This window comes from Orcinus orca, chromosome 3, assembly GCF_937001465.1.
Source record: "Orcinus orca chromosome 3, mOrcOrc1.1, whole genome shotgun sequence".
Classification (NCBI taxonomy): Eukaryota; Metazoa; Chordata; class Mammalia; order Artiodactyla; family Delphinidae; genus Orcinus; species Orcinus orca.
Window position 1 is genome coordinate 72,199,253 of NC_064561.1, and position 25,715 is coordinate 72,224,967.

At 39.3% G+C, this 25,715-nt stretch overlaps 1 protein-coding gene across 1 annotated transcript; it reads left to right on the plus strand.

The window, feature by feature from the left end:
• Window positions 1–14,116: 14,116 nt before the first annotated feature.
• LECT2 (leukocyte cell derived chemotaxin 2) lies at window positions 14,117–22,413 on the plus strand. Its single transcript, XM_004282096.3, has 4 exons — window positions 14,117–14,375; window positions 15,804–15,900; window positions 17,383–17,519; window positions 21,952–22,413. Exons 1-4 carry the CDS (start codon window positions 14,330–14,332, stop codon window positions 22,116–22,118), a joined length of 447 nt encoding a protein of 148 aa, XP_004282144.1. The 5' UTR covers window positions 14,117–14,329; the 3' UTR covers window positions 22,119–22,413.
• Window positions 22,414–25,715: the final 3,302 nt, after the last annotated feature.

A 25,715-nucleotide genomic window follows, 5' to 3' on the forward strand; every position in this document is an offset into this window, starting at 1 on the left:
TGTTTCAATGGCAACAGGCTGTGGTGGCAAAACAGCAAAGCTTCCAGAATGGGCATGACTCAAAACCAGAGGGCCAAGGAAGACCTTTAGAAGAGCTGATGGAATCGAATTAATACCAGTGACTTTCATAATCCTGCTCCATTTCAGACCCAAATGCCTCCACATGGGAAAGGCACGCAGGCTGCTCCCAGGGGCAGATGCAGAGGCTCTGAAGTCTGCTCCATGGCGTCCACTAGTGGAAGACCACATTGTAGCGATGCAGACCTGCTGATTGCAGGGGTTCCAACAGCTCTACACTGTTTAAGCCCAAAGTCCACCCATGCAACTCCTGACTAGGGAAACAGCAGAAAGAGGAAGTGTCTTGTCCAAGCCCATCAGCTAGCTAGAGACAGAGGTGACCATTTGGTCCACACAGAGAAGTTGTCTTCTGTACAACACACCAATGGTTCTCTATAATAACCTATCATTTAATATTCATTTGTTGCAAGATCCTGGTCATTATATTAAAAGAAAGAGCAAACTTGCTCTATCTTTCATCCAAGGAAATATAAAATGTCTGGACAAAGTCAGGTCTTCTGATTTTGTCATAACTTAATAGCTGTGCAAATATTCTTGGGATCCCCTCTCCCATGAATATTTTATTGGAATCAAAATGGTTCAGAGAGATAAATTATATTGGAAGTAAGAATTATTTGACAGATATTTTGAACTTCTCATGAGTGACCAGCACAGCATATTGCAAACTCTCCAGTATAAAAAATCTGACAAAATCCACCAAGTAGTCTCAAGTATATGGTAGTAATGCCATTTATTTACTGGAAATCAACCTATACTTGAAACATTAAGCATATTTGTGTTCAGTGTTTAACCACGTTAGGAAAATAAAAGCAGCGTGTGACAGTTCTTATCCCGAGAGGCGGCACATCTTCACAAGGAAGTAAGATGTATACAATGGATACAATATATGACTATAATTCTGAAATAACTTAAATGCCCCAGAAAAAAAGTTGGGAGGGAGTCTCAAGAAGGGGCACTGACAAACCTAGAAAGAGCTAGGAGAACTTCATGAAGCAGACAGGACTTGAACTGAACCTTAAAGAATGGGAAGGGCACTGAAGTAGAAAGAAAGGCAAGTGATCAGAAAAGGCAAACGCACAAGGACACAGGGTGGTGGTGGCTGAGGCAGGAAGGCGTTCCATGGACATGTCCTGTCATGGCTCATCTCATCATGACTTTAGTTTCTCAAACCTCTCCCAGTTCCCAGCGGCCTTCTTTCTTGCCTCTCGTCCAGCCTAGATGTCATGGTCAGCCCTTCTGATCAAGCTTGTCGACTCTATGCTTAGCTACCTTGGGGCCTCCCTCTGCTCGCCGCGTCCTCTTCTCCCACTCCTGTGCAGCTGGACACTCCTGGAGCATCACAGAGACCGGCCGCCTGAGTCCCAGCTGCTTGGCAATCCTTTCCTTCATTTCCCATTTATCAGCTCCCATGGCCAGTACAAACCATGCTTAATCTCAAGCTCCAGGTCATTTCCTTGCAACTCTCACATTTTCTACCCATCTCATCTCAGAAGATTGAGGCTCTTCTACGTGGGCTCCAACATACCTTGTCCCCAGTTGAAAATGTTTCTTTATTGCCACTTATTCTCCTTCCGTGTTCCAGACCATCCCATCACCTTCACACGTCACATCCTCAGGTAAGACTATAATTAGGTCCCCCAACTCCCCAATATTTTCTGTCTCTTGCAGAAGAGAGCACTATCTCTCCTTTGGGGCATTCCATGAATTAGGTGAATGTGAGACTTACAAGGGAAAACATTTACCCTACATATTCAGTCCTGGAGCTCCTGTGATTCCAAGAGACCCGGGATTAGTAATTGCCCAGGGAGACCGTCCTTGGAGATAGGAGAACGGACTCAGGACAGCTTCTCAGGAGTCAGACAGGCATCGCTTCACGTGTCTGAGCTTCAGTTTTGGCACAAACAAGGAGCAGGGACAAATGAGGCAGTAAACTTGAAAACAAAAAGGTGCTTTGTTCTCTTTTAAAGAAACACAACAAGGAATGAAGTCCCCTCAATCATGAAACGAAGATCGATGCGTAAGCCTTCTAATTTTGGCACAGTAACGTTTTTTCTTTTCTTTCTTTCTTTTTTTACAACAAGGTTTTGGGAAGAAAGGAACAAACTAACTAACAAAAAGATGTTTCAGAATATTTGATAATGATCAACAAAAACACGAAGTCATTTAGCAGGTGACTTGTTTTTCATTTAGCAGGTTTTTGTTTCAAAAAATATGGGCCAGAAATTCTTCTAACATTGCTCTTAAATGATAAATTGGAACAGCTTATCATTTGCTATTTGTTATTGAACACGTGGGGGGCTGCAGGCTAACCTCAGTGCACTTTCCCTTGCAGGATTCTCCATTTGCTCTCTACAGCACCCACTCTTTGCTCTTCTCTCACAGCCCTTCTGTTTCTGTATGGTTTGGCACTGGTAAAACACAAAGAGATGTGCAGAGCGCTCACAAAATGCAAAACATGCTAATGAAATGTGAGAATTAGGGCTCCATCATTTTCATTATGTCTTATTTCTCCTCTAACTCCTCACCAAAGGTTTTAAATTGAACAGACCGTAAGGAACGTTTTCAATGAGATTGTACTTGGGTATATAAAGCGTCCATAAATTAAACCAACAAAATGAAATTTCCTGAAGTCCCATGAAAGCCCCCATGGCATGCCAAGCTTTGCTTCTGTTCTGGTTCAACTCTTGAAGTCAAAGCACAGAGTTAAATTTTTACTCCTGAAGCAAAGGTGCTACAATGTTGCGATAGTTAATTTTATGTATCAACTTGCATAGGCCATGGTACCCAGGTATTTGGTCAGAGACCATCTAAATGTCTCTGTGAAGGTACTTTTTAGATTAACGCTTAAATCAGTAGACTTTGAGTAAAGCAAATTACTCTCTATAACGTGGGAAAGCCTTAGTCAATCAGTTGAAGGTCTTGAGAGACAAAAGAGGGAGGTCCCCCAAGGAAGAGGGAATTCTGCCCCCAGACTGCCTTTGGACTCCAAGCTGTAACATCAACTCTTCCCTAGGTCTCCATCCTGCCCACCTGACCTGCAGATTTTGGAGTTGCCAGCCTCCACAACTGCATAAGCCAATTCCTTAAAATAAAACATACTCTCTCTCTTTAGAATACAGTATACAGAGGGCTATTTTGTGTATATATATATATATATATATTCTATATAGAAAAAATATGTTCTGTTATTTGTGTATACACACACACACACACACACACACACACACCCTACCAGTGCTGTTTCTCTGGAGAACCCTAATACAAATGGATACCCTTTTGTTAATTGTAGAGAGAAAATATCTCCAGCAGAAACAAATTTTCTGAATTCATAATTGCAAAAGATACTTCTAGGCTAGCACTGTTACACTTTCCCTGAAAAGTTCTGTTTACCCTGTTGTCTGGCAAAGGTTTCCTTAGAGTCATCTCCTTTGAAGGTCATGCTCTCTGTCTTTTATGTCCAACCAACATCAGGTCCAACCCAGTTCCTTTCCTTGATAGTTCCTATTTAGAAATAACAGGAAAAAAAAGTTTTATATCTCTGAGATACCGTCTGATGAAACAATTTAAAAATAAACTTTGAAAACAGATAAAAACACAAGTATATTTAGTCTTTGCACAAATATCTAAACATCCAACAATGACTTCCCTGTCCTCTCTCACAGCATCCAACATGAGTATTCCTGGAGCAGTTCCAGATCTCCCTAGGGTCAAATGAAATTTTTAAATTCCATCTTTATTGTTAGAAACAAGCAACACAGTGGGAAATCAACACACACAGTCTTGATTTCCAAGGCCCTCTGAAATGCTGCATGGGCTTGGCCAACTTCAAGACCATCAACACTCCCCACACCTGTTTCACTCCTCCTGGGCCTGCACTCACCCTCATTCTCACATCCAGGGTTGACCCCTGCCATGTTCTCAGTCTTTCCTGGCTTGCTTGCCTCCCTACTCATCTTCACATTCTCACAGCGCTTAGTTGAGTGCCTTGCACAAACTACTCACTGAACATGAACTTGAGTCACTGAACAGTGAAGCAGTACTGTAACTTTGACAGTCACTCATGTTGACAGTTCCTTTTTTAGGAGGTATCAGTAGCTAGAGAGACAATTTAGTCCCCTAACAGGAGAGCATCATTTCTTCCATTATCATAATCCACTTGTTACTCAGTTTAAGATGTTCAGCTGGTCTGAGTCAATCCGAACAATGGCGCCAAGAATGTGTGTGTTATAACCTCTGGCAATGTTCTGACCGTGTCTGTGTGTGGTGCAATTTCAGGGTTCAAAGCTCAGTGGGCCAATCACATCTGTTTACCACGGCTTGGGGTAATCTAAGTCTTTGTTTCCCTAGGTGGCCCCGGGATGTTTGCTTTCTGTTGGTCAAAGTACTAGCAGATGGTGAAACTGGGTGAGGAAATATGCCCACTGTGGGTCTGTAAGTATCTGATAGAGTGAGGACTGTCTATTGACTGGGCTTAGTACATTCTGAAACCTTAAACTCAAATGGTCAGTTCTGACAAAAAAATTCTCTGGCAGGATTTTAAAACCAAGAGACTCTCATTCGAAAAGAATGGATTTAAATAAAGAACAGATCTTCCTTGATTACATATTTATACCCAGTGAGATAAAGAACAGTTTTTTTCAGTAAAAGTTCAAGTCTAATTTAAATCTCACAGGCTAGGGCTTCCCTGGTGGTGCAGTGGTTGACAGTCCGCCTACCGATGCAGGGGACATGGGTTCGTGACCCGGTCCGGGAAGATCCCACGTGCCGCGGAGTGGCTGGGCCCGTGAGCCATGGCCGCTGAGCCTGCGCGTCTGGAGCCTGTGCTCCGCAACGGGAGAGGCCACAACAGTGAGAGGCCCGCGTACCGCAAAAAAAAAAAAAAAAAAATCTCACAGGCTAGAATGATCTTATTTTATTTTGTATAGATGACTACCACTCTCTTTTAGCTACAAAGGTATGCAAGAGATAGAGAATCAATTGGTTCACAAGTGTTCTTGAGAGCAACCTTAGGTAAATACTAGTGGTTGTAAGCAGAGAAGGCAGACACTGTAATTTAATGAGTTGTGAGGAGTAGCCTCCTCATTTTTGATCCTCTGCCCTTAGCCCACAGTAGATAGAAAGAGGGAGGATGTTTACATCCTACATAGGTACAAGCATTTTCCCTGGGGTCATGGATCTGATGGCCAGATACAGGCACACGATTTCATGTAGGGACTACGTACAGAGAATAGCCAGTACATACAGTCCCTTAGGAAAACCAGACATTGCACATACTAGACAAAGACTATAAATCAGCTACTTTAAACATTCAGAGAACTAAGGGAAATCATGTATAAAAAAGTAAAGTATGAGAACAATGTTTCACCAAATAGAGAATTTCAATAAAGAACAGATATTATACGTAAAAGAACCAAATAAGAATTCTAGAGTTGGAAAACACAATTACTAAAATAAAACATTCTCTTCTGCTCAGCAGAAGATTTGATCAGGGAGAAGAAAGAATCAGGAAACTTGAAGATATGTCAATTGAGATGATCCAATCTAAGAAACAGAAAGAAAAAAGAATGAAGAAAAATGAACAGAGGCTTAGAGACCTGTGGGGAACCCCCAAGAATACCAATATATGCATAATGGAAGTCCCAGAAGGACAGGAGAGAGAGAGAAAGGGGCAGAAAGAATATTTAAAGAAATAATAACTGAGGGACTTCCCTGGTGGTGCAGTGGTTAAGAATCCGCCTGCCAATGCAGGAGACACAGGTTTGAGTCCTGGTCCAGGAAGATCCCACATGCTGAGGAGAAACTAAGCCAGTGTGCCACAACTACTGAGCCTGTGCTCTAGAGCCCATGAGCCACAACTACTGAGCCCTCATGCCAGAACTACTGAAGCCCATGTGCATAGAGCCCATGCTCTGCAACAAGAGAAGCCACCACAATGAGAAGCCTGTGCATCGCAACAAAGAGCAGCCCCCGCTCACCGCAACTAGAAGAAGCCTGCACGCAGCAACAAAGACCCAGCACAGCCAAAAACTAAAAAATAAAAATTAATTAATTAATTAAAAAAAAAGAAATAATAACTGAAAACTTCTCAAATTTGATGAAAAACATTAATCTACACAACCAAGAAGCTCAGCAAAATCCAGGCAAGATAAACTGAAAAACTCAAAGATTGGACACATCATAATCAAACTTTCAAAAGACAAAGCCAAAAATAGATTCTTGAAAGCAATAAGAAAGAAGGAATTCTTCACATACAAGGAATTCTCAAAGAGGTTAACAGCTGATTTTATCATCAGAAATCATGGCAGCCAGAGGCAGTGGTATGACATATAAGAAAAATACTGCCAAGTACTGAAAGACAAAAACTGCCAACCAAGAATTCTGTATCTAGCAAAATTATCCTTCAAAAAATGAAGGAGAAGTTAAGACATTCCTAGGTAAACAAAAACTGAGAGAATTTGTTGCTAGCAGATCTGCTCTACAGGAAATGCAAAGGAACTCCTTCAGGCTGAAATCAAAGGACACCTGAGAGTAACTTGAATCTCCATGAAAAAATAAAGAGTACTGGTAAAAGTAACTATCAATACATAGGTAAAGAAAGCAATAATTACAAATCTGTATGTTGATGACATACAATGTATAAAGGTATAATTTATATGACAAAGCACGAAGGAGGAGGGAAAGAATGAAGCCATATAGGGACAAAGTTTCTGTACACTATTGCAGTTAATTTGGTATTAATCTGAACTAGATTGTTGTAAATTAATTTATAATCACCAGGGGAACCACTAAGGAAATAACTCAAAAATATATAGTAAAAGAAATGACAAGGAAATTATACAGTACAATAGAAAATATTTACTGAACGCAAAAGGCAGTAAATAGATGAACAAAAAGACTATTTTCAGATTAAATGACCTTGTATATAGAAAATTCTAAGGACTTCTTCAAAAAAAACGTGTAAGAGCTAATAAACTTATTTGGCAAGATCACAGGATACAAGATATATATACAAAAAGCAGTTGTGTTTCTATACATTAGGAATGAACAATCTGAAAATGAAATTAAGAAAGCAATTTCATTTACAATAGCGTCAAAAAGAATAAAATACTTAGTGATACAATTTAACAAATGAAGGTGGCAAGACAGGTACCCTGAAACCATAAAACTTATTCAAAGAAATTAAAGAGGACCTAAATAAATGGAAAGACATCCCATGTTCAAGGACTGTAAGACTTTATAATGCTAAAACGGCAATAATCCCCAAATTGATCTACAGATTCAACTCAATCTCTCAAAATTTCAACTGCATTTCAATTTTTTTCAGAAACTGACAAGATGATTCTAAAATTAATATGGAAATGCAAAGGATCCAGAGTAACCAAAACAATTTGGAAAAAGAAGAAAAAGCTGGAAGACTCATACTTCCAGATTTCAATATTTACTATAAAGCTACAAATCAAGTCTGTGTGATACTTCCATAGGATATGCATATAGATCAACAAAATAGAATTGAGAGTCCAGAATGGCCAAATGAATTCTGACAAGGGTTCCAAGAAAATTAAACGGGGGAAATAATTGTCTTTTTAATAAATAATGCTGAGAGAACTATCTACATACAAAAGAAAAATGAATTTGGACCCTCTACTTCATACCATATAAAAAAATTAACTCGAAATAGATAAACCTAAATGCAAGAAATAAAATTATAACATTCTTAGAATAAAACATAGGCATAAATCTTCATGACCTTGGATTAGATAATGGTTTCTTAGATATGATATCTAAAGTACAAGCAGCCAAAGGGGAAAAAAAAGATACATTTAACTTCATTAAAACTAAAAACTTGTATGCTTCAAAGCACTATCAAGAAAATGAAAAGACAACACACATGGGAAAAAATATTTGCAAATCATCTATCTCACAAAGATCTTGTGTCCAGAATATATAAAGAACTCTTACAACTCAAGAAAAGAAAGATAAATAATCCAATTAAAAGCTGGGCAAAGGGGCTTCCCTGGTGGCGCAGTGGTTGAGAGTCCGCCTGCTGATGCAGGGGACACGGGTTTGTGCCCCGGTCCGGGAAGATCCTACATGCCGCGGAGCGGCTAGGCCCCTGAGCCATGGCCGCTGAGCCTGCGCGTCCGGAGCCTGTGCTCCGCAACGGGAGAGGCCACCACAGTGAGAGGCCCGCGTACCGCAAAAAAAATAAATAAATAAAACTGGGCAAAGGATTTAAATAGACATTTAACAGACGAAGAAAATATACAAAAGGGTAATAAGCACACGAAAAGATGTCCAACTTCCTTGGTTATGAGAGAAATGCAAGTCAAAACCACTATTAGATACTACTTTACATCCACTAGAATAGCTATAATTAAAAAGATAATAACAAGGGTTGGTGAGGATGTAGAGAAACTGGAACTTTTAAACATTGCTGGTGGGAATGTAAACTGATGTAGCCACTTTGGAAAACCATTTAACAGTTCCTCTAAAAGTTAAACACAGAGATACCATATGACCCAGCAATCCCACTCCTAGGTATACACCCAAGAGAACTGAAAATATATGTCCACACAAAAACTTGTACATGAATGTTCATAGCAGCATTATTCATAATAGCCCAAAGTGGAGACAATCCAACTGTCCATCAACTGATGAATGGATAAACAAAATGTAGTATATTCATTCAATGAAATATCATCCAGTCATAAAAAGAAATATAGCACTCACACATGGTAAAACATGGACGAACCTTGAAAACATTATGCTAAGTTAAAGAAGCCAGACATGAAAGACCACATATTCTATGGTTTCATTTACACGAAATGTCCAAAACAGGCATGACCATAGAGTGAAAAAGTAGACTAAGAGTTGCCAGGGGCTGGGGACAGTAGGGAATGAGGAGTGACTGCTAATGTGTCAGGTTTTTCAGTCTGGGGTGATGAAAATGTTCTAGAATTAGTGGTAATGGGTGTATGATTTTGGGAATATACTAAAAACCACTGAATTATATATTTTAAAAGGGTGAATGTTAAGATATGTGAATGAAATCTCAATTTAAAAAAGATCAAGTATGTTAGCAGATATAAAAACACATTATATTTATATGTATATAAATATATACAAAAGTATACTGTTGTTATGCCTCTTCCTTTTGGCCCATTTCCAAATCCTAAAGAAATATTGACAACCTGTGTCACCATGTTTATCCTGTGCGTTTTTGTGTTACCTGGCCCACCTCCAGATACTCCTGGTTGAAAAACATGGGCCGAGGGAGCCAGAAAGGGAATCAAGGAGCAAGATGTTTATGGGCCCATTTGGTGTCACTGAAGGCAGAAACATTTTCTAGTCCATTTTATCGCAGAAAAGGAAAGAGACTTCAGACAGACCACAAAGTCGGTTGGAAAAGCCCTTAAAATTCTTTACCTCTTTTTGCTCTCATTCTACATTCATCAAACCACTTTCCCAAGGGTTTTAACACCAAGAAGGGAGCATATCCTCCCATTAGAGAGGAATCATCTCCATTGAAAATCATCTATTTGTCTGTCTGTCTAGCTATCATTTATCTATCTATCTATCTCTGTGTGCATTTGGCTTCCTGTAACTTGAGGAACTTGAATCACTCTCCCTGCGTCTAAGTCTTAGACAATGAAAAAACTAAGGGCCAGACTCTGGATTAAGGTAAATTCACCTCAATCAAGGGATAAATAGATTTTAATCTATATGCTAACTGACCGGGCTGGCACCATGATCTTGGACTTCCAGACTCTAGAACTGTAAGAGAAATTTCTGCTGTTTATGAGCAACCCCGTCTATGGGGATCTGTACAGCAGCCTGAACAGACCAAGACGAACACAAAATATTAACATATCAGAATCAATTTGTTCATAAACTCCCGCAATTTGGCCAGTATTATCACTTTGATATTTCAGCACAAGTTCACTACCTACCTCGTCAGAAGCAGAAGACATTTACAGAGAAGCAGAGACAAGACAGGAGGAAACAACTGAGCCTTGCAACCGGGTGAGCTCTTACATTCCTTTATCTCAAGCTTTTCTAACAAAAGATGAGAATGATGTGCTGCAAGCAACTTTTAGTAAATCTCAATATAGGAAAAATAGTTTTATCACCACTGCCTTCAAATTTGAATTATAGCCAGTTTTGAATTTCTCCTCATCCTGAGCCTCCCTTCCTTTGGTGAAAGTGCTAAGAAAAGTAAAATGGTCAAGGCATGAGGCCTGGGGTGGGGCAGTGGAGGTGGCAGGAGGTGGGGGTGGGTAGGAGAGAAATGTGAGATCAACTTACAATGCTGAGAGTTGACTACTTCTTGCAAGAGTTAAATGCCCGTCAGTAATTGTAGCCCAGTAAGAATGTGTACTTCCACATGTATTTCTTTATGAAGTATAGCTCAGAGAAGATAAAGGTCTCCTTCAAAGTTGCCTACTGGGCTTCCCTGGTGGCGCAGTGGTTAAGAATCCGCCTACCAATGCAGGGGACACGGGTTCGAGCCCTGGTCCGGGAAGAGCCCACATGCCGCGGAGCAACTAAGCCCGTGAGCCACAACTACTGAGCCTGTGCTCTAGAGCCTGCAAGCCACAACTACTGAGCCCACATGCCACAACTACTGAAGCCCACGCACCTAGAACCTGTGCTCCACAACAAGAGAAGCCACTGCAATGAGAAGCCTGCGCACCGTAACGAAGACCCAACGCAGCCAAAAATAAATTAATTAATTTAAAAAGCTGTCTATTAACAGATAACTGTTTCTAGTCAAAAGATCTCTCATATGTAGCAACCATCTGATCATTCCTCACAATCACTGATTATACACAAAGAACAATGGCAGTGCTTTCTGGCCCTGGGATCCTACTCCAAAATGGACATCTGCCAGCCTTATTCAGAACAAATGTTCTGTTAGCTAGCTTATATCTGCTTTAACTCCCTTACTATTTCCTTAGACACAATGGAGTGTAATTATTGTGTTCAAAAATACTGAGAGCTGGTGATTTTCTAATGTGAATTAAGGAATATAGTCCGGGTTTAATATGCTAATGCCCGTCGTGATGTTTTTAAACCTGTCAGTAATCACCTAGACAAATTTAGTTCAACATGTTCTAAATTCTAGTTACAAACAAAATATTGGGTGTACCTCAGATCACAGTTTTGCAACCTTGGCACAATTAACATTTGGGGCCAGATAATTCTTTGTCGTGGGGTCTGTTCTGTGCCTGGTAGGATGTTTAGCAGTACCCCTGGCCTCTATCCACTATGTTCCAACAACACCCCTGTAGCTGTGACAACCAAACATATCTCTAGACATTGCCAAATTCCCTAAGGGACAAAACCATCCCGGGTGAGAATCAATGCTCTGGATAAATGACAGATGCCTCAGAGAGAATGTCTTTAGACGATTCTAACACAGCAAAACTTCCCCACTTCCCCTTAGGTTTGAATCCCAGATCTGCTACTTCCTCCCTGTATGATCTTGAGTGAATTTACCTACTCAAGCTGTGCCTTTGTTTTCTCCTCTGGAAAATGGGAATTACAATAGTACCTACAACTCAAAGGCGTGAATAAAATGATCCACTTAGCAAACAGCAAGCACTCAGTAACTGCGGGCTGCCGTTATTGCTACTGTTAATATTTTCATCCCAATTTCAGCTTTTCGAGGTCCTCACTCTGCAATCAGTGAGCTAGGGCTCTTAGGATATTCAGCTGGAAATTAAGATTCTGACTGAGGGACAGTTGCTCTTTTGAACAAGCACTATGATGCAGGTGGTAAAATATGGATTTTGGAGAAAACTGGGATCTAATTCTCATTTCCTTGGGATTTTCAAATCTCACACTTCCCACCTTCACGAACATTATCCTCAAAATAGGGCTGGTAGTAACATCATCAACACCGTGTGTGAAAATTAATGACGAAGCCTGTATTTTTAAAACTGCTCTGAAAATTACTGCAACGTGGAGCTGGTGGCCGTGAAAATGCTGCTCCCAGGGCCTCCCCTAGGGAGCGTAATTGACCAAGGTCCCCAGCTTCTGTGCTTTGAAATCAACACCTCATTTGCACCAAAGACCATGCCTCCACCTGGCTGCTCCCCACCAATGACTGCATCGGAGGGAGGATACTAAGGTAGGCCCGTTCCTGGGAGACACGGCCCTCCTCTGTCCTCGGCTCTAGTGAGAATGAAATAAGATAAGCAGTGAGCAGAGTGCCTGACACATACGCTGCACTACACAGTGCACGGCACTAGAGTTCAAAACACCAGCCCAATTCCGTATGTTAATTCCTCACTTTTGTTCTTAGAGATCCCAAGAAAGAAAAAGCATATTTGGATTTAATAGTATCACCTTATGGTTTGTGATACTGTTGCCAGACACCGTCCCACAAATCTACACATTTATACATTTTATGTGAATATGTGTTTGATTTTACATTTTGATGGATTAAAATACATACATGTTTAAACCAAATAGAACGCAACCCAAAGGAAAAAAAACAATTTGGATTTGCTGGCACTGTTTTTCCTCTAGTACAGAGACTCAAGTTCTTTGATATAGTAAATGCGTAGGCAGTCCGCACTTTACACATGAGGTGCCTCCTTGAGAGACTGTGTGAAGTAAGAAGTGGAATATACTCTAACTGGTATTGTTTAGTTACTGCTACTTAACATACCATCCCAGAACTCACCCGCTTCAAATGACAACCAGTTATTCTTGCTCACACATTTGTGGGGCGTGCTAGGCTGGCTTCAGGGGGCTGACTTGGCTAGGGTGACTGCTCCAACGTGACCTGCATTCTCTTCCTGAGGCCAGCAGGTGAGTCTGGGAACGCTCTCCTCACAGCGATGGCAGAACACAAGAAGGCAAATGGAAAGACACAGACCCTGTAGGACTCAGGCTCTACGGACACATTGCCACTTCTGCTTCGTTTTATTGGTCAAAGCAAGTCATATCACTGAACTACAAATCGAAGGTCGGGAAAGCTCCTCTGCCCCCAGTGAGACACAGCAAGGGCACTGATGCAGGGAGGGGTGAAGAACCAGGGCCACAATCTCAGTCTCCTGCAGACCCTGACAAATTACTTAAATAGGGACGTTTCCATAGCAAATTCCAGGGCCTCAATTAATATTAAGCATAAAAAGGTGGAGGTGCTAATACATGTTTGGAATATACAGAAAAGTAAAGAGAATAATATAACAAATACCCATGTATTGACCTTCAGTAATTAATAAATTAACGTTTTAACATAGTTGCTTCTGATCTTTTTCTTTTTTATAAAGTATTTTAGAGTTTAAGCACTTTGCATATCCTTTCACAATTCTATTTCCCTCCCTCCTCAGAGGCAGCTATTATCCTAGAGTTAGTTTGTGCACATTTTTGTATTTTTACTATACATGCAGCTATTCACAAAGATAATACACTTGCTTTCAAAATTTAGTAAGTGGTTAAATTTAATTCTGTATATAACATTTTAAACATAGCTTTTTTATTCAAAAGTGTTCAACAGTAGATCTAGCTGTTTTAAAACATACAGACTGCCTTCATTTGAACTGTTAAATTATATTCCAAATGTTATTATTATACTCCATTGTATGACGATATCCTAAGTCATCTTTTCCTCTACTTATGGATACTTTGGATGTTGTTAATTTTGTAACATTGTTACAAACAAGCAAACATTTAAAGGAAAAAAATATAATTTTATCAAAATAGTAAAATTATTTGCAAACATTACACAGATGAAACTGAACTGATGATCCAAAAAAACCCAAGGGATATATACTAAAGAATATGTTATAGAGGGTCATACATTATTAATGGTCTTTTCTGAAATATGTCCTACCCAGGAAATGAAAGGTGGATCTTCTAGAAGATAGTACTAAGCATTCAATTTTTCACAGGATATTCTCCCACCAGTCACAGCCCAGGAAAGAGTCACTCTTCACCCAGCCTTATCACTTTCTGTTAATATTTAGTCAGCATTTCCAATAAAGTTAACTCCCTCAGAACAAAAGCTTTTACATAGGTCCTGCATGTGAGCCAAACAGCTATCCATGGAATATCAGAATCTGATTCCCCCCGTTCTCATATTTGTTTTGTGTGTCTCATAACAAAGATATGAGAGATGCAGCATTCTAAGGCTAAATAGCTAGAAAATACTAATTCAAACTTGAGTATTCTTCCAAGAGAGCATAGGGGCAATCCTAAGTATCAGAGGAAGAAGCATCCTAAGGGAGACCAAAGCCAAATGTTTTCCCCGGGAGTCCTCCTTCTGGCTGTTTTGATTTCACCCGGTAGGTCAAAATTACAATTTTACAATCTTGGCTGACTTTTGAAAACTGATTTCAAGGATAGATTTAAAAGTCATTAACATCATAATCACAACAGAAACTTGCCTATTTGGTTATTAAAAGTGGAACAGGAAGGATACACGCGGGAGAGGGGTGGTCCTCAATGATTTCCACCTGAATGTTCTGTTTCTTTCATAAGAGAAATAGAAAAGTCTTTCCGTCTTAGTCTAGGACTTAATCGGAACAAAATTAGAAAATAAAGTTTGTATAAGAATCTGATTTATAAAACTCCTGATACAGAGACTAGTACGGATTAGGACAAGGGGAACTGCCACAGCACAAGAGAAAATGAATAAATTAATAAACTGTCTAATATATGTCTCAATTCTGAAGGCTATATATTAGTTGCCAAAGAGATCTGAAGCTTGGCTCCAAGGTATAAGACTTATGAAACCCACCTTTTAGAGATATATTCAAGAATATGCTTAATGGCCATATTCTGTAGCTCCTCTTCATAGCACATATATTAATGAATAGCAAAATATCTTTAAATAAAATCAACAACCAAATTAGCAGATTCTTGCTTTTACTTTGGTTAGTCTGTCCTGAAGTAAAAGGACGAGTTTCTTAACGCATCTCTCTGTGAACGTTAACAATTGGAAATCCAGGAAATTTAATTCAAATAAACATTTATCAAGTGCCTACTCTATCAAAGAGAAGTCGTACTAAAAACGAAGTTTGCACAAAATACACAAAGAGAGCCAGCGCGCTCCTCCATGTTTTACTGCTTCATAATTTTTTAAATAATTGTTTTACTCCCTTCCCTATTTTCTATTCTCACTCCACACTAGGCTAAATTATTCTTATTTCTAAGAATCTCCTCTTCTATGTTTGCAAATATGAAAGAGATTTATTTCCTGTTAAATAAACTTTGCTATAGTGCAGAGTTTGCTTCTGCTTTAATTCAAACATTTTCTTGGATTTGATTATGAAGACTAGCAATAAAGAACATTTCAAAGTTACTAGTAACTAAAGAATTTCTAAAATTATTTGTTTGAGCCATGCTGTTTATTTTGTTTAACCTAAACATAGTGGTCCCCATACCAAGTCATGAGCAAAAAAAAATTTGAAAAGTGCAATCTATACCACTGTTTAATGAATAATCTGAAACAAACTATAATGATAAAGGTAAATGCTTATAAAGAAACACACAAATACTCCACATGTCATAAAACAGACTTCCGTGACCAGGGGAAAAGCCCATTTTATAGCTGAATCAGGAGTTAAAGGAAGCCCACCCCTTAAACTACAGAAAAATTAGAGAGAAAGTATAGTGAAAACAGAATTTTTCAATCTACTGGGAGACACAAGGATAGTAGAGATTGGGAATATGTGGTCAGGAAATGTGCTTCTCCTGTTTCTCCTTTTTAGCACTGGCTGGGCCATGGGCTACTATATGTGCTGGCAAGTCTTCCAATGAGATCAGGACATGTGACAGCCACGGCTGTGGCCAGTACACGGCTCAAAGGTAACAGGGTTTCACACATAACCATATCCTCTTTTGGCTCGTAACCTCTTTGCTTAGTGTCCTTGCCCGAAGTTTCTTCAAGTGCTCACCATCTTCTCCCTTCCGACAGCAGGAAAATTCAGAGATATAACCAGTTACATTACCACGTGTGGAGCAACTTCCAAGAACAGGGCGTCAACTCTGCGCTCTGAATTAGGAACAGAGCATTGAACAAGGGCAAGAGAGAGGAGAGCAGTGTTTTCTCTCAATGTTTTCACACGTTGACTCACCTCACCTGGCTTTTCCAAGGTGGAAGCCAAACATTACTGTCCCATTTTATAGATGAGGAACTTGAACTGGGGCACCAAAGGGTTAAGGGACTTACCAAACACAGTTGGAGGTGGTGAAGGCTGGACTAGAATTCAGGCTTTTGGATCCTCTTCCCCTCAAACCATGGTGTTACTGACCCAGGCTCTGGGAGGTGAACAACTGAGGCTGGCCCTAAGCAGGTAATCTCTTCCAGACAGTGAGAGACACACATGTGAACTTTCAACAGTGCACAGTACTACCTTGGGAGTGCCACTTTCTGATGAAATAGCCATGTGTCCAACTGTATCACTGATCTCCATCCTAATCACAGAACAACTCTCACTCACACAGATACTACTTACAAAGCAACCTCACATACCTGGTATAGGGCTAAGAGACAGGACATAGGGGAAAATGGCCGCTGAATTGCCAAAATTAAGACTCAATTAGTTCATACCCTAAACTTTATGCACTTGACTCATACAATAGCTTACTGGCTCCTCACCTGGAATCTGCTCAGTGTTGCTTTACACATAATGCTAACAGTCCTAGTGAATCTGACTTTCAGGTAGACTATTAGAAGGGAGAAGAGGCTGGTGGAGAACTGGCATAGTGTCAACAGTGAGGACTGGTGGAGACGACAAGAAATCTCACAACCTGGGATCATTTTGTGTTTGTGCTCCACACACTTTAATAAATGCAGGAGGTATCACTCACTATATTAAAACCATACACAATAAATGATGTTTATAATGACTTATGGATCACTGGGAGAAAAATAAGACTAGGGTAACATATGATTCTTTTATCATAGGTTCCCATAAAAAGTCATCTCTTTTCTAAGTGGTCTTGCAGGGGTCAAGATTCAGTTATCTATAAAATTTACTTACACGGATTGCCTCATTTCCCCAAAATGCCATATAATAATAATGGCTAACATTTTTAAAGGCTTCCTGTGTTTTACTATGTTAAACGTTTTAACCTTTATAACATTGTTATTACAACCTGCAGAGAAGGAGGTGAAAATTGGGTGAACAGAGTGAGGAAACCTGGGACATTCCAACAGGTTCCAGCAGCTTCAACTTTTGATTCCCTGGTCTGGGAACAGTGGGCTAACACCATGTTCCTGGGCAATAAAATTCCCAGGGCAGTTCCTCAGTCTGTTCATTCTTATTTACATCCTGGAAATCATAGGCTTCACCGGGGTGTGGATGTCTTGTGCTCGGATGGATCTACTGCGTATGCACCTTTCACCGGAATGATTGTGGGCCAGGAGAAACCTTATAAAAACAAAAATGCCATCGATAATGGTGTTCGGATCTCTGGAAGAGGTAAGGGGTGGTGTATATACCTGGAGCACATACTGGAGATGTTCGATGCTTATTTATTTAATGCGTATTCTATACAAAGACGCTTCATTCTTCCTTCAAAGTGACAAAACCTAGGACCCAAAGGACAAAGGGTACCAAACTAAAGCAGCCCTTGCATTTTCAAAGATGTTCCACCACTTTCCCTGAAGTCATCTTCTTTATGCGTACACTCCCCACCTAACTCTATAGTTGACTGAAGGGCTTTCTTCCTGAGGCCCACGTGGCTTTGCTTAACAATCTACAAGCAAAATCACTTTCAGCATTGCGGTATTAACTGTAATGAATAGACGCTTTCATTCACCAAAATCCCACAATTCGAAAATGTTGGCATCTCTGCAAGAGTTGATGTGAACTATTTTCAAACGCTCTAAGTTCTAGGTAAAGCTGGGCCTCCTGGTACTCCAGGTGCTGGGCTTATTGTTTGGTTGTTTTAACTGGACTGACGTAGGACATACACACAGCAAAGTGCACAAAGCAAAAACGGCCAGCTCCGTGAATTGTCACAAAGTAAGCGCATCTGTGTAGCCTGCTGGTTACATCAGATCAAGAAAAAGAATATCAGCAGCAGTTCAAAGACCCCTTGTGCTACCTTTTAGTCATAACTCCCAGCAAGGGTGATGACTATCCCACCACACATTAGCTCTGCCTGTTTCTGAAAATGATTTAAATAGAATTAAACAGCATGCAGTCTTTCGAGTGGGGCTTCTTTTACTCCGCGTAAGGTTTGTGAGATTCATTCACGTTTTTGCATGTAGTTTAAGTCCCTTCATCCTTATCGATGTAGAGCATTCCATTGTATGCATATATCTTCACCTATTTAATCATTCTTCTCTAAACAGACATCTGGGCAGTATCCAGTTTCAGGCGATTATGAAAATGCTGCTATGAACTTTCTGTGCATTTCTTTTCATTAACATAAACATGCATTCCTGTTGGGAGTGGAGCCGGAAGACACTCCTCTCACTAAGGCTGTGAGAAACACTTCGTGAGGGAGCCCACATCCTTGAAGAGCTATCTGGTGGCTATCCTCTCTAGGCCTGAAATGACAAGAGGAACTACTGCCATTGAATGGAGTCCACTTAGAAGCCAAGGCTGGCATGGTTATCCAACAGGGAGAAGAGCTGAAGCAGTAATCAGATACATCAGAAGCAGAGACCTGTGGCATTGTCTAGTTAATCATGGTGACCTAGAACTGAATACATGGGCAGCCTACTAAAGCCTTATTTGATTTGTATAAATGAAACACTCTAGGTCTGATGAACAAAATTCTGACTTCAATCATGACAATACTGGGCCTCAAAACCTTCCTCCCAACACCATCCACCAATTCCCGGACTTGAGCCAGTTCATAGCCCCAGAGCCCCTTGAATGAAAGGGAGGCTGAGTACTTCTGAGGAAGGGCCCTATTACAATGCTAAAAATTTATACTGTAACCCTTACTTCTAGCCATCCCCAAAAGGACCTGCAGCCCTTTAGCAGGATGATTGTATACTGGGGAAGAAGAGACTCGCTCAAAACTGACAGTAATTCCTAAAGACCCAAGCCACTGTAGTCCATCAATCAGACTAGGGGCTTCTAGGGTCAGGTGATCAACATAGTTTTTTCCTAGGGTCCATCTTACAGTTGACCTAGTGCATCCACATATCCACCCTGTGGTAATTTCGCCGGTACCAGAATGCATAACTGGAATCAATATACTCAGCAACTGGCAGAACGCTGGAGGAGTGGAGTTGCTGGGTTACTTGGTGTATGTATCTGCAGTGCTAGAAGGTACTGCCACCCAGTTTCCCAAAGTAGTGGTACCAATTCACAGCCCCAACAGGAGTGTATGAAAGTTCCAGTTGCTCCATACACAATACTTGGTGTTATCTAGCTGCCTTTCTCATTTCAGCCATTCTGATGAGTATGTAACGGTATCTCACTTAAATTTAATTTGCATTTCCATGATGGCTAATGATACTGAGCCCCTTCTCATATTTATTGATAACATGGATATTGTCTTTCGCAAAGTGCCTATTCATGTATTTTGCCCTGGCTTTTTTGCCTTTTTCTTATTGGTATGTGGAAGCTTTTTGTGTCTTTTGGATATGAGTCCTTTGTCCAATATATGTATTGTAAGTATCTTCTCCCACTTTATGGGTTCCTTTTCAGTTTTCTAGTGTTTTTTAATAAACAAAAATTCTTATTTTTAATGCAGTCCAATTTAGTAATATTTTCCCTTACCTTTGATGCATTTTTATTACCCGTTTAAGACACATTTGCCCACCCTAGTCATAAAGGTATTGTCCCTATGTTTCTGTGTACAAGCTTTATTGCTTCATCATTCATACTTAGATTTATAATCCATCTGGAATTGGTTTTTGTGTAAGGAATGAGATAGGGATCAAAATTTCCCCCCATATCGACATCTGACTCAGTACCATTAACTTGCCAAGACCATTTTTTCCTTACCGCACGGCAGTATCTCTTGTCATAGATCAGGGTCTGAATATACATAGGTCTGTTTATGGTCCTTCTATTGTGTTTCACTGGCCAGTTTGTCAATCTTCCACCAATACTGCACTGTCTTAATTACCATAGCTTTAAAATACATCTTGATATAAATAGTATAAATCTTCCAACTTTGATCTTCTTTCAGATTGTCTTGGCAATTCTTGGGTTATTTGCATTACCAAATAAATTACAGAATCAGTTTGTCAATTTCCACCAAAAATCTTGCTGGGACTTTGGGTTTGCATTCATCATACAGGATCAAACTGAGAAGAACTGATATCTTAAAAGTAATGAAAGTCATCCAATCAATGAACTTGTTAAATCTTCCATTTATTTAGGTCTTCTTACACTGTTGTATTAGTAACTTAATTAGAGTTGTATTAGTATCAATGTAGAGGTCTTGCACATATTTTTGTTTAATATATGTACATAAAATGCACCTTATTAATTTTCCATAGATCTTCTATAGCAGTACTGTCCAACAGAAGTATAATAAAAGCCACATATGCAATCTTAACTTTTCAGTAATCATATTAAGTAAAAAGAAACAGTGAAATTAATTTTAACATATTTAACTTAATACCTCCAAATTATTATTTCAAAATGCAATTAATATAAAAATTAGTAATATTTTACTTTTTGGGGAGTACTGTCTTCAAAATCCAGTGTGTATCTTTTTTTTTTTTTTTTTTTTTTTGCGGTACGTGGGCCTCTCACTGTTGTGGCCTCTCCCGTTTCGGAGCACAGGCTCTGGACGCGCAGGCTCAGCGGCCATGGCTCACGGGCCCAGCCGCTCCGCGGCATGTGGGATCTTCCCGGACCGGGGCACGAACCCGCGTCCCCTGCATTGGCAGGCGGACTCTCAACCACTGTGCCACCAGGGAAGCCCCCAGTGTGTATCTTATACTTAAAGCACATCTAATTCAGATTAGCTATTTCAAGCACTGACTAGCCACATGTGGGTAGCAGCTACTGTGTTGGACAGGACAATTCTATAGCCTTACTTATGTTTTCTGCCCACTTGACCTGTTTTCACTGATGCAAGTGTGTTGAAGTCTTCTGTCACTACTGGGTTTCTATCTATATATCCTTGTACCTCCTGTATTCTCTCCTTTATATAGATGGTTTCTGTGTTATTTACTGCATGGATAATTATATCTTCATTGGATTTAGCATTATACATTGTCCTCCTTTGTCTTGTTTCAATGCGTTTTGGCCTGAATTTCACTCTCTGGTAACAGGATCATAATCCTTTTTCCTTCCATTTACATGGCAAATCTTTTCCAGTCCTGAATTTTTAGCCTTTTTCAATTACTGTTTTATTGTATACAGCACAGAATTGCATTTTGCTTTCCAAGCCAATAGGAAAATCTTTTTACTATATGAATTAACATTTATAGATACAACTCATATATTCGGTCCAAACACTGTCATTACTTTATGTTGTAATTATGGCATTATAATGGTATTATCTCTATTTCTCTATTTGATGGGTCTTCTTTGTTTTAAATTTTTCTTTTGATATTTAAAAAGATTTGTATTCGTGTGCCTGTTATTTTCATTTTTCTTAGTCTTTAAAGTCTAATAGTTTTATTGGAATCTGTCTTGGAGCTGACATCGTTCTGGGTCAATTTTCTCAGTTACCTGGTGTTTTGCTGCTATTCTTCAATGCCTTTTAAAATACTCCTTTGAGTCCATTCTTCCTTAGGCATCTTGTAATTTTAATCTTCATTTCTGATATGATTCTGTCATTTTCTTCTACTCCCTCATTGAGTTTAATCAACCTTTTCTTTTTGTATATTTTTTATTCATTTCTGGCTTTTTTTTTTCTTTTACAATTTCTGATTCAAGGCTGCTAAAACCCAGATAATGAATAATTTTACTACTTCTTTTCTTTTAGGTTTCTGTATTAAAGTGTTCTACATTAAGCCAATTAAATATAAAGGTTCTATCAAGAAGGGAGAAAAACTGGGCACTCTATTGCCCTTGCAGAAAGTTTATCCTGGCATACAATCTCATGTACACATTGAAAACTGTGACCTGAGTGATCCTACTGTGTACCTATAAATGGAAGACAAATAACCAGATCTTCTAAAGAGAGAGCCATCTTCTTAAACCTGGCTGCATATTCTGCGTTTCAAGAAACGTGTGTTCAAATAGAAACATGATGAATGCAAGAAAGAAAAAAGCACGTTGGTTTCAACTCATTGTCACTTTGATGTTTTGAGGGTCAATTAATCTCTCAGGTCTGATCTGTAATCTGTGGGATTTGGGGTGTCTTTTTTCTTAAAGATTTCTCAGTCCTCAATACATAAGATAAATAAACATATGAATTCAAACTGGTCCCACTAGCTTTCTGCTTGAAAATAAGAAAAAGCCTGAAGTGTTTTTAGGGTACAAGAATAGAGTGTTGTACAACGCTAGACACATAAACCTGATAAATATTAGGTGAATAAACTGGAGGCTTCTTTTGAGTTAAGGTAGTGAAGAATTTCAGCAATAGCCTTAGGTCTGTCAAAGTGCTTGGAGGGTGAGGGGTTTACACGGATAAGACAGAGTTTGCTGGTCTTTATATCCACACATTCCCATGCTCTATCTAAGCAGTTGATCTTCCAGGTAATGAATGACAGCCATCCAAGGTAATATGGAATATTCTAGATTTCAGAAAGACTGCATTACAGGGAGTACTAGAGAGAGAAAGAGGTCTATCCTAACCTGAAGTATCTCATGAAACCAAGTCAGTCAACCTCATCTAGCCATACGCCTATCATAGCTACTGATTCCTACACATCATTGTATATCCTTATTATTCTTTCCTGGTTATGCTGACAACAAGTACAAAAAAGAAATAAAACCATATGAATGTTCAAAGGACCAGAAATAATATAGCTCTGTAGATTTTACGCAGTCAGTAAGAAATGAGTAAGGTGAAGTCATCATTCTGGAAACTCTCTTCATGAATTTTTGCTTAAACTCTTTGGAATGTAGAAAACTCCAGTAGAATGACTCCATTCCTAGTGGAGATATGCTATAGGAAATGCAGTCAATTGAACTTTTTTACTGGAGAGAAGTGGCTGCATTTGTATACTAGGACGTAATGTATAAGAATGTTCATGAATCACTATTTGTCATAGCAAAACCTGGAACAACTCAAACGCTCATCAATAGGAAGATGGACAAACTGTGGTTTAGTTATAGATGGAATATTATACTGCAGTGAACCTCAGCTAAACATAACAAAATAGATGAATCATAGAAATATAATTCTGAGTTAAAAAAAAAAAGCCCAAAAGATCACATATAGCACAATACTCTTTTTATAAAGTCAAAACAATTAAAGCCAAAATGTAATTTTTAGGAACACATATACATATGTGATAAAAATATATAAAAAGGAAATCAAGCAAATAATGAACACTAGTTATCTCAGGACTGGATAGGGAATGACCACACAGAAAAATTTAAGTTACTATCAATGCTGTAGTTTTATGGTTGGGAGGTGATTTCATGAGTATTTATTATTATGAAGAAGATGTTATGGAGGCAACAGGACTTACAGGTGGGTCTCCAGGAAGAAGAAAGAGTCAGTGATGGCTCTCAGACCGTTTAGAGTCTATATAACAACACAATTAGTACTTTCTCATATCCAGTTAGATACTATTCTCTACTGTGTCATAACATCTTATACAAGGCTAGCAAATTAAGACTTTAATTTTTGGTTAAAAAGAAGAAAACTAGGGCTTCCCTAGTGGCGCAGTGGTTGAGAGTCTGCCTGCCGATGCAGGGGACACGGGTTCGTGCCCTGGTCCGGGAAGATCCCAGATACCGCGGAGCGGCTAGGCCCGTGAGCCATGGCTGCTGAGCCTGCGCGTCCAGAGCCTGTGCTCCGCAACGGGAGAGGCCACAACAGTGAGAGGCCTGCGTACCGCAAAAAAAAAAAAAGAAGAAGAAAACTATAACACCAGCGCTGTCTTGGTTTGATCATCTACCTTACTCATCTCCTTAGTGCCAAATAACTTTAGATTGTTTCCAAAGATTACATTTGTTTTCAACAGACAAAGGCTGTGTTCCCATTGAGATCACAAAAAAGGAAATAGCATACAGATTTCAAAGGCAATTTTAAAAGGAGCTCTAAAATGTTTGAACAATGAAATATATGCTTACCCTTCTAAATAATCAACCTTCTGAAGTGACTGTTTTAAAAACCAGACTCATTACCTGGAACGGAGAGCTTCTCCAAGGTAGAGCAAGAACACTGCCTTCTGCCTAGCTTTCCACAAGCACTCTCATATCTGTTGAATGGAAATGCAAACTTTAAGACTAAAGGACTTCTTTCCTAGGAATCACTGCAATACAGCGCCCTCTGGTGCATTATATCAGAGGTTTTTTTGTTCGTTTGTTTTTTGTTTTAATTTCCTTTTCCTTTAGGTTTGAGTGTTTAAGTGTTCAGTTTAAAGTATTGTAAAGGTTCAAATGACAGAGAAGTAATAGCCCTGACTAACTTAATTTTCTTTACTGAAGGTTATTATAGTATATACTTAAAACTTTGGTGTCAGATATTAGGTTAAATGACTATAAAATCCATTTTTATTTAGAAAATGTTTTGAGTTTTCTAAAAGAAAGTAATTTAATGAAAGAACAAGGTAAGTGGCCAATTTAAGAGGCCAAGGCTAGAGAGGGAAGAATTATTACATCCTTATGGCAACATTTATCACACTTAGTGCATATTAACAACAATACATATAACTTTAAAATCTGCCTATCTCCCCAATATTTAGTAAAATACAAATGAGGCAAGCAAGGCTTATAAGGAAGGAAAAAAACAAAGAGAATCCTATTTTTGTGTCTCTTCAATATAACCTACAATAGAACCTTTTCTCCCATTCTCTCCATTTACAATTTGCCCAGAAAATTATCCTAACTTTTCCAGAACCCTCTAACACATGCAGAAAAAACATTTTAAAGAACAAGTTTGCTTACAGAACTAAAATATTTTTCAAAGGCTAATGCTTGAAATCCATCTAATACTGAACTCACTCATTTATCTAGAAACCTCTATGCTTAGGTAAGCAGTACTTTTCATGGACTTCCAAAGTAATGGCGACATTTTCATTCGATGGAGAAACAAAAATGCTCTACTTCCTCATCTTGCTTTTGGCTATCCTAAAACCTTTGCTCTTCAATTTATCAAAAGTATACCAGATCAACCAGGGTCATTTAACTGAGCTGATCAATTTTACTCTGAGTTTTGTTCTAAGAGTCACTATAGCGCTTAGCTAACCTGGTCTGAATACTGGGCCACCAAAGACCAATATTTAGAGCAGCAACAGCTCATTCAATGCGAAAGAGGCCACTGGTACTCATTCTCCCTCCATGCTAGTGGGCTCACCTCCCTTCTCTAGCCCCTCTCTGTTTTGCTTCATTATCCTCTAGTGCAAACACCACTGGCATTCTATCACCTCACCATTCAGGTATATACACTTAAAGTAACACCAGGTGAGACTGGAGGTTCATCTCTGCAGTGTTTCCACCACTACTCTGATCTCCAATCAGACTGACCTCTCCATCTCACGCCGTTTCCTTTATGGTTGTTTGTCCTGTGGTTCTAATCAGACTTTAAGCTCCCTACAATATGCTGCTTCTGCACTTTCCTGAAATCTCAAA

Excerpts from the sequence above, each read along its gene's own strand:
- LECT2 (XM_004282096.3), top strand. The coding sequence starts at position 14,330 with ATGTTTTCCCCGGGAGTCCTCCTTCTGGCTGTTTTGATTTCACCCG. Across the intron at positions 14,376-15,803 it reads GGCTGTTTTGATTTCACCCG|CACTGGCTGGGCCATGGGCT; the intron begins GTAGGTCAAAAT and ends TCTCCTTTTTAG. Across the intron at positions 15,901-17,382 it reads GGCCAGTACACGGCTCAAAG|GCTTCACCGGGGTGTGGATG; the intron begins GTAACAGGGTTT and ends TGGAAATCATAG.